This window comes from Oncorhynchus clarkii, chromosome 33, assembly GCF_045791955.1.
Source record: "Oncorhynchus clarkii lewisi isolate Uvic-CL-2024 chromosome 33, UVic_Ocla_1.0, whole genome shotgun sequence".
Lineage (NCBI taxonomy): Eukaryota > Metazoa > Chordata > Actinopteri > Salmoniformes > Salmonidae > Oncorhynchus > Oncorhynchus clarkii.
The window spans coordinates 37,630,106-37,640,600 of NC_092179.1; the positions used below are offsets into that span (position 1 = coordinate 37,630,106).

General features: G+C 50.3%; 1 protein-coding gene across 1 annotated transcript in view; it reads left to right on the forward strand.

Annotated features, from left to right (window-relative positions):
* The first annotated feature begins 2,711 nt into the window (after positions 1 to 2,711).
* Positions 2,712 to 10,495, forward strand: part of LOC139392983 (high mobility group AT-hook 2) — an 88,220-nt gene continuing 80,436 nt past the window's right edge. Inside the window, exons 1-2 of the mRNA XM_071141290.1 lie at positions 2,712 to 2,874; positions 9,399 to 9,485. Of these exons, the coding sequence (XP_070997391.1) occupies positions 2,752 to 2,874; positions 9,399 to 9,485 (210 nt within the window). The 5' untranslated portion in view covers positions 2,712 to 2,751. The remainder of the gene's footprint in view (positions 2,875 to 9,398; positions 9,486 to 10,495) is intronic.

The window sequence follows — 10,495 nt, forward strand, 5'->3', positions numbered from 1 at the left end:
GTGTGTGTGTGTGTGTGTGTGTGTGTGTCTGTGTGTGTGTGTGTGTGTGTGTGTGTGTGTGTGTGTGTGTGTGTCTGTGTGTGTGTGTGTGTGTGTGTGTGTGTGTGTGTGTGTGTGTGTGTGGAGCTGGTCAGATCGTGGGAAAGGGGGCCTCCACGTAAAGCAGTTGGATTCTTCCTCGCTGTTGTTCTTGTGTAATTGATCTTTACTCCAGTCGATGGGCGGGAGACTTCAAAGACGACGCGGCTGTTGGAGGTCTCTCTCTCTCTCTCTCTCTCTCTCTGTCTCTCTCTCTCTCTCCCGCTCTCTCTCTCTCTCTCTCTCTCTCTCTCTCTGTCTCTCTCTCTCTCTCTCTCTCTCTCTCTCTCTCTCTACCTCTCTCTCTCTCTCTCTCTCTACCTCTCACTCTCGCGCGCACACACACTCACTCACACACACACACACACACACACACACACACACACACACACACACACACACACACACACACACACACACACACACACACACACACACACACACACACACACACACACACACACACAAACCTCTTACACGAATGCATAGGCCTAAGTGTGTGTTAGAGCAGGCTATATGATTAATAAAGATAAATGCAAATACTTTATAGATAACTTTACTAAAAACACCAATAGGACACAAACTAAATCTGTAATGGATAAATCAGACAGCCTGGTCACAGACAGCCTGGTCACAGACAGCCTGGCCACAGACAGCCTGGTCACAGACAGCCTGACCACAGACAGCCTGGTCACAGACAGCCTGGTCACAGACAGCCTGGCCACAGACAGCCTGGCCACAGACAGCCTGGTCACAGACAGCCTGGCCACAGACAGCCTGGCCACAGACAGCCTGGTCACAGACAGCCTGGTCACAGACAGCCTGGTCACAGACAGCCTGGTCACAGACAGCCTGGCCACAGACAGCCTGGTCACAGACAGCCTGGCCACAGAAAGCCTGGCCACAGAAAGCCTGGCCACAGACAGCCTGGCCACAGATCTCCAATGGTGAGTGGGGTTAGAGTTCATAATAGGAATACATACTCTAATTCTGTCTATTGTGAAATTAGCTGCTGTACTGCTCTCCCCTCTCTGTCTGGTGCAGCACTGTCTGGTGCTGTACTGCTCTCCCCTCTCTGTCTGGTGCAGCACTGTCTTGTGCTGTACTGCTCTCCCCTCTCTGTCTGGTGCTGTACTGCTCTCCCCTCTCTGTCTGGTGCAGCACTGTCTGGTGCTGTACTGCTCTCCCCTCTCTGTCTGGTACAGCACTGTCTGGTGCTGTACTGCTCTCCCCTCTCTGTCTGGTGCTGTACTGCTCTCCCCTCTCTGCCTGGAGCAGCACTGTCTGGTGCTGTACTGCTCTCCCCTCTCTGTCTGGTGCTGTACTGCTCTCCACTCTCTGTCTGGTGCTGTACTGTCTGGTGCTGTACTGCTCTCCGCTCTCTGTCTGGGGCTGTACTGCTCTCCCCTCTCTGTCTGGTGCTGTACTGCTCTCCCCGCTCTGTCTGGTGCTGTACTCCTCTCCCCTCTCTGTCTGATGCTGTACTCCTCTCCCCTCTCTGTCTGGTGCTGTACTCCTCTACCCTCTCTGTCTGGTGCTGTACTGCTCTCCCCTCTCTGTCTGGTGCTGTACTGCTCTCCCCTCTCTGCCTGGTGCTGTACTGCTCTCCCCTCTCTGTCTGGTGCTGTACTCCTCTCCCCTCTCTGTCTGGTGCTGTACTGCTCTCCCCTCTCTGTCTGGTGCTGTACTGCTCTCCCCTCTCTGTCTGGTGCTGTACTACTATCCCCTCTCTGATGGGACCTGTGCCAGTTACATGAATGGTGCTGTTCGACACGTGACTTTGTCTCACTGTGGTCTCCCTCTTAGCATTGCAGAATTACTCATGTTTTCTCTGGCATAGGGCCAGTTTTTTTTCTTGTTTTGTGGTGCCTCCCTCACTCTCTCTTCCTCACCGCCATTATCCAGCCACAGGAAAGGTGCTTTCTTTCCCTCTTTCTCTCTCTCTCTCTCTCTCTCTCTCTCTCTCTCTCTCTTTTTTTTAATTTTTTTTTACCTCATTCTCATTCAGTGAGTAGGCTGGTTTCGTGTGGGCTGTGGAGATGCATTTATAATGCCCTCTGTTTTTTTTGTAGTCTTGCCAATCCCATGTAAAAACTCTCGCCCCGGGGGTCATATAGCCTATAGGGTATAAACGTCTAGTTATTGCTATTTGTCAGGCAAATCGTGACACGTGGATTTGACAGTGCGGCAGCTGTCACCATTTCATTTCAATAGTTCTCCCGCTCATTTGTAACGACAGGAGCTGAAATTCCAATCGATCACGGGCTTATTTTATCACCGAAAGCCACCCCCCACCCACTTCGACAGAAAGGGGAGACGGGGAGTTTTTTTTTTTTCCTGAGCCAAATACCGAAGTGGGCAGCACGTGCTGTTCATAATACACTCAAGCAACATCTCCCTCCAGGCATTTTTTTCCCATTTGTTTTTCTTTTCAGTAGCACAAACTTATTTCGATTCATTTTAATAGCCGACCCGCCGGTTGATTCGTGCATTAGTTTACAACAAGAGGATTCCCCCTTTCAAACTTTTGCACCAGGACGTCCGGTGGCTGGCGGTGTGGTCGGTTGGTGTGCAGGCAGGCAGGGCAGGATAGGCTCCAGGCTGACCGCGTGTGTAAGTACAGTAGACTAGAAGCTGCTGCAAGAGAGATTACTATTTTGGTACAAAGTCACAATGAGTGCACGCGGTGAAGAAGCCGGGGAGAGTTCAGGGACCGGGACCCAGGAGCCGGAGCCTGCGGCGGCTGCAGAGGCTCCGGCCAAGCGCAGACCGGGCAGACCGAGGAAGCCTGTTAAGGTCGGTCCTAAATGTATTTATTTATCCGATGTAGGTTAACATACATGTCAGACATATATGCAGTTGCTACTATGCTAGTGTGTGTATGTTCCCATTGCGCTTTGGGGATAGGCAACTCTGTCCGGATGCAGCTTGCAGCGCTATACCGACGTTGTTAACGCAACACTTGGAACAATCCAACCGATCTGCAGGGACAGTAAAGCATGGCATGTTGTTGTTACTGTTTACACACACACAAAACAAGGTGTTTTGAAATGTGGTTATAGGGAGTTAAGGTTGGCCATGATTGCAAGTAGATAGGACTCGGTCGTTGTAGATAAACCCATCGAACCGTCGGGTTTGAGTTTCACGATTCAACAACATATAGGATCGCAGAACTTCATACAATTCCATTTATTTTAAATATACAGAGAATAATATTATTGTGTGAAATGTAACGGCTGTTTATAGTTTATACATGATATAGAGCTAAGGATGTTGTATCCCCCTTTGCTTCGCCAGTAAATCTCAGCTATAGGTTGAGCCTATGCAATAGCTGCACCACGTACTTGATTTCGTAACACATTTCCTTCAACGTTTGCCACGAACGACTCAACAATGTTGGGGTTTGCATTCGATATGACTTGTTCTTGTATATTTTTTTGTTGTTGTTGATGCAAATCGGTTCGAGACGGACGGGCTATGCATAAGCTGCTCCTTGTGTAGCAACCTTGTTTACAGGCTATGTTTCTGATGGACCTAGTGATCTATAGCTAGGTGATGTTCATTAGAAGACGTCTCATCAGATACACCAGACGTGTATTTAAAGGCTTCGTGTAGACAGACGTGTTTACTGTTCATTAAGGATATGATTCAGTGCCTAGAGGAAGTCGTGATGTGACTCACATCATCATTCATAAAACACATTCCCAATTGAGAAAAAAAATGCAAAAATGCAAAACACCAACTGGTGGCCGGAAGCACAACAGTTTGGCATGACATACCCAGACAAATATCCCACTAATTTACCATGCCAGCTTCTGTATAGCAGCTATTATCTGAAAGGGGTATGGGGTAAAAAAATATTTTTTAAAAAGGTAAATTAATATCCACAAAAATACCTAGTCGTGATTCCTGCATTTTCACAGACCCTGTAACTAGAATACATGTATCAGGTCTGTGTGAATGGTTCTCTACAGGTATCAGGTCAGAGTGAATGGTTCTCTGAAGGTATCAGGTCAGTGTGAATGGTTCTCTACATGTATCAGGTCAGTGTGAATGGTTCTCTACAGGTATCAGGTCTGTGTGAATGGTTCTCTACAGGTATCAGGTCAGAGTGAATGGTTCTCTGAAGGTATCAGGTCAGTGTGAATGGTTCTCTACATGTATCAGGTCAGTGTGAATGGTTCTCTACATGTATCAGGTCAGAGTGAATGGTTCTCTACAGGTATCAGGTCAGTGTGAATGGTTCTCTACAGGTATCAGGTCTGTGTGAATGGTTCTCTACAGGTATCAGGTCAGTGTGAATGGTTCTCTACAGGTATCAGGTCAGATTTAGATGTTTTTTGACTGCAGAAACAACTCTCCTAGATAGACAGACCCAGAGACCACCAGTACACAGACCCAGAGACCACCAGTACACAGACCCAGAGACCACCAGTACACAGACCCAGAGACCACCAGTACACAGACCCAGAGACCACCAGTACACAGACCCAGAGACCACCAGTAAATGGTAGACAGACCCAGAGACCACCAGTACACAGACCCAGAGACCACCAGTACACAGACCCAGAGACCACCAGTACACAGACCAAGAGACCACCAGTAAATGGTAGACAAACCCAGAGACCACCAGTAAATGGTAGACAGACCCAGAGACCACCAGTAAATGGTAGACAGACCCAGAGACCTCCAGTACACAGACCCAGAGACCACCAGTAAATGGTAGACAAACCCAGAGACCACCAGTAAATGGTAGACGAACCCAGAGACCACCAGTAAATGGTAGACAGACCCAGAGACCACCAGTACACAGACCCAGAGACCACCAGTACACAGACCCAGAGACCACCAGTAAATGGTAGACGAACCCAGATACCACCAGTAAATGGTAGACAAACCCAGAGACCACCAGAAAATGGTAGACAGACCCAGAGACCACCAGTACACAGACCCAGAGACCACCAGTAAATGGTAGACAGACCCAGAGACCACCAGTAAATGGTAGACTGACCCAGAGACCACCAGTAAATGGTAGACAGACCCAGAGACCACCAGTAAATGGTAGACAGACTCAGAGACCACCAGTAAATGGTAAACAGACCCAGAGACCACCAGTAAATGGTAGACAAACCCAGAGACCACCAGTAAATGGTAGACAAACCCAGAGACCACCAGTAAATGGTAGACGAACCCAGAGACCACCAGTAAATGGTAGACAAACCCAGAGACCACCAGTAAATGGTAGACAGACCCAGAGACCACCAGTACACAGACCCAGAGACCACCAGTAAATGGTAGACAGACCCAGAGACCACCAGTAAATGGTAGACTGACCCAGAGACCACCAGTAAATGGTAGACAGACCCAGAGACCACCAGTAAATGGTAGACAGACCCAGAGACATCCAGTAAATGGTAGACAAACCCAGAGACCACCAGTAAATGGTAGACGAACCCAGAGTCCACCAGTAAATGGTAGACAAACCCAGAGACCACCAGTAAATGGTAGACAGACCCAGAGACCACCAGTACACAGACCCAGAGACCACCAGTAAATGGTAGACAGACCCAGAGACCACCAGTAAATGGTAGACTGACCCAGAGACCACCAGTAAATGGTAGACAGACCCAGAGACCACCAGTAAATGGTAGACAGACTCAGAGACCACCAGTAAATGGTAAACAGACCCAGAGACCACCAGTAAATGGTAGACAGACCCAGAGACCACCAGTAGACAGACCCAGAGACCACCAGTAAATGGTAGACAGACCCAGAGACCTCCAGTAAATGGTAGACAGACCCAGAGACCTCCAGTAAATGGTAGACAGACCCGGAGACCACCAGTACACAGACCCAGAGACCACCAGTAAATGGTAGACAGACTCAGAGACCACCAGTAAATGTTAGACAGACCCAGAGACCACCAGTAAATGGTAGACAGACCCAGAGACCACCAGTACACAGACCCAGAGACCACCAGTAAATGGTAGACAGACCCAGAGACCACCAGTAAATGGTAGACAGACCCAGAAACCACCAGTAAATGGTAGACAGACCCAGAGACCACCAGTAAATGGTAGACAGACCCAGAGACCACCGGTAGATGGTAGACAGACCCAGAGACCACCAGTAAATGGTAGACAGACCCCAGAGACCACCAGTAGACAGACCCCAGAGACCACCAGTAGACAGACCCAGAGACCACCAGTAGACAGACCCCAGAGACCACCAGTACACAGACCCCAGAGACCACCAGTACACAGACCCCAGAGACCACCAGTACACAGACCCAGAGACCACCAGTACACAGACCCAGAGACCACCGGTACACAGACCCAGAGACCACCAGTACACAGACCCAGAGACCACCAGTACACAGACCCAGAGACCACCAGTACACAGACCCCAGAGACCACCAGTACACAGACCCCAGAGACCACCAGTACACAGACCCAGAGACCACCAGTACACAGACCCAGAGACCTCCAGTAGACAGACCCCAGAGACCACCAGTATACAAACCCAGAGACCACCAGTAGACAGAACCAGAGACCACCAGTAGACAGACCCAGAGACCACCAGTACACAGACCCAGAGACCACCAGTACACAGACCCAGAGACCACCAGTACACAGACCCAGAGACCTCCAGTAGACAGACCCCAGAGACCACCAGTACACAGACCCAGAGACCACCAGTACACAGACCCAGAGACCACCAGTAGACAGACCCAGAGACCTCCAGTAGACAGACCCCAGAGACCACCAGTAAATGGTAGACAGACTCAGAGACCACCAGTAAATGGTAGACAGACCCAGAGACCACCAGTAAATGGTAGACAGACACAGAGACCACCAGTACACAGACCCAGAGATCACCAGTAAATGGTAGACAGACCCAGAGACCACCAGTAAATGGTAGACAGACCCAGAGACCACCAGTAAATGGTAGACAGACCCAGAAACCACCAGTAAATGGTAGACAGACCCAGAGACCACCAGTAAATGGTAGACAGACCCAGAGACCACCAGTACACAGACCCAGAGACCACCGGTAGATGGTAAACAGACCCAGAGACCACCAGTAAATGGTAGACAGACCCCAGAGACCACCAGTAGACAGACCCAGAGACCACCAGTAGACAGACCCCAGAGACCACCAGTACACAGACCCCAGAGACCACCAGTAGACAGACCCCAGAGACCACCAGTACACAGACCCAGAGACCACCAGTACACAGACCCAGAGACCACCAGAACACAGACCCAGAGACCACCAGTACACAGACCCAGAGACCACCAGTACACAGACCCAGAGACCACCAGTACACAGACCCAGAGACCACCAGTACACAGACCCCAGAGACCACCAGTACACAGACCCCAGAGACCACCAGTACACAGACCACCAGTACACAGACCCAGAGACCTCCAGTAGACAGACCCCAGAGACCACCAGTAGACAGACCCAGAGACCACCAGTAGACAGACCCAGAGACCACCAGTAGACAGACCCAGAGACCACCAGTACACAGACCCAGAGACCACCAGTACACAGACCCAGAGACCACCAGTAGACAGACACAGAGACCTCCAGTAGACAGACCCCAGAGACCACCAGTAAATGGTAGACAGACCCAGAGACCACCAGTACACAGACCCAGAGACCACCAGTACACAGACCCAGAGACCACCAGTAGACAGACCCCAGAGACCACCAGTACACAGACCCAGAGACCACCAGTAGACAGACCCAGAGACCACCAGTAGACAGACCCCAGAGACCACCAGTACACAGACCCAGAGACCACCAGTACACAGACCCAGAGACCTCCAGTAGACAGACCCCAGAGACCACCAGTACACAGACCCAGAAACCACCAGTACACAGACCCAGAGACCACCAGTACACAGACCCAGAGACCACCAGTAGACAGACCCCAGAGACCACCAGTACACAGACCCAGAGACCACCAGTACACAGACCCAGAGACCACCAGTAGACAGACCCCAGAGACCACCAGTACACAGACCCAGAGACCACCAGTACACAGACCCAGAGACCACCAGTACACAGACCCAGAGACCACCAGTAGACAGACCCATAGACCACCAGTACACAGACCCAGAGACCACCAGTACACAGACCCAGAGACCACCAGTACACAGACCCAGAGACCACCAGTACACAGACCCAGAGACCACCAGTACACAGACCCAGAGACCACCAGTACACAGACCCAGAGACCACCAGTACACAGACCCAGAGACCACCAGTACACAGACCCAGAGACCACCAGTACACAGACCCAGAGACCACCAGTAGACAGACCCAAAGACCACCAGTACACAGACCCAGAGACCACCAGTAGATGGTCATATTGTTAAAAGGGACCTTTTCCTTTAGGAGAGAGAGAGTGGGGAAGGGAGGGGGGGGGGGAGGAGGGCATTGGGCCATAACTTTGTGCAATAAATAGGGAATAGGATTCAATTTGGGCCACAGTCTATGTTTCCTGTCCTCAGTTCTCTAATCTACGCTCAGCCCCATGTTTATGTTTACCTTGTTTCTCCCCCTGTCTGTCTGACTGTCTGTCTGACTGTCTCACTGTCTGTCTGCCTTGCTGTCTGTCTGACTGTCTGTCTGCCTTGCTGGCTGTCTGACTGTCTCACTGTCTGTCTGTCTTGCTGTCTGTCTGACTGTCTCACTGTCTGTCTGTCTTGCTGTCTGTCTGACTGTCTCACTGTCTGTCTGCCTTGCTGTCTGTCTGACTGTCTCACTGTCTGTCTGCCTTGCTGTCTGTCTGACTGTCTCACTATCTGTCTGTCTTGCTGTCTGTCTGACTGTCTCACTGTCTGTCTGCCTTGCTGTCTGTCTGACTTTGTCTTGCTGTCTGTCTGTCTTGCTGTCTGTCTGACTGTCTCACTGTCTGTCTGTCTTGCTGTCTGTCTGACATTGTCTTGCTGTCTGTCTGACTGTCTGTCTGACTGTCTGTTTGACTGTCTGTCTGACTGCCTTGCTGTCTGTCTGTCTGTCTGACTGTCTGTCTGCCTTGCTGTCTGTCTGACTTTGTCTTGCTGTCTGTCTGACTGTCTGTTTGACTGTCTGACTGTCTGTCTGACTGCCTTGCTGTCTGTCTGACTGTCTCACTGTCTCACTGTCTGTCTGCCTTGCTGTCTGTCTGTCTGACTGACTGCCCTACTGACTGTATGACTGTCTCACTGTCTGTCTCACTGTCTGTCTGACTGTCTCACTGTCTGTCTCACTGTCTGTTTGACTGTCTCTATGTCTTTCTGTCTGACTGACTGTCTGTCTGCCCGTAGGAACCTACTGGAGAGCCCGTCCCTAAACGACCAAGGGGTCGTCCCAGAGGCAGCAAGAACAAATGCCCCTCCAAGGCAGCTGCCAGGGTGAGAACCATGCTACTGAACGTTACACACACACACACACACACACACACACACACACACACACACACACACACACACACACACACACACACACCTCAACACCTCAACACCTCAACAACTCACCCTAACCCTGACACACATGCAGGGACACAGTGCTATTATATATAGGAATTAAACCGTTGTCCTATGGGTGACCTCAGCAGGAATTAAACCTCTGTCCTATGGGTGACCTCAGCAGGAATTAAACCGTTGTCCTATGGGTGACCTCAGCAGGAATTAAACCTTTGTCCTATGGGTGACCTCAGCAGGAATTAAACCATTGTCCTATGGGTGACCTCAGCAGGAATTAAACCGTTGTCCTATGGGTGACCTCAGCAGGAATTAAACCTCTGTCCTATGGGTGACCTCAGCAGGAATTAAACTGTTGTCCTATGGGTGACCTCAGCAGGAATTAAACCTCTGTCCTATGGGTGACCTCAGCAGGAATTAAACCGTTGTCCTATGGGTGACCTCAGCAGGAATTAAACCGTTGTCCTATGGGTGACCTCAGCAGGAATTAAACCTTTGTCCTATGGGTGACCTCAGCAGGAATTAAACCATTGTCCTATGGGTGACCTCAGCAGGAATTAAACCGTTGTCCTATGGGTGACCTCAGCAGGAATTAAACCTCTGTCCTATGGGTGACCTCAGCAGGAATTAAACTGTTGTCCTATGGGTGACCTCAGCAGGAATTAAACCTCTGTCCTATGGGTGACCTCAGCAGGAATTAAACCGTTGTCCTATGGGTGACCTCAGCAGGAATTAAACCGTTGTCCTATGGTTGACCTCAGCAGGAATTAAACCGTTGTCCTATGGTTGACCTCAGCAGGAATTAAACCGTTGTCCTATGGGTGACCTCAGCAGGAATTAAACCGTTGTCCTATGGTTGACCTCAGCAGGAATTAAACCGTTGTCCTATGGGTGACCTCAGCAGGAATTAAACCGTTGTCCTATGGTTGACCTCAGCAGGA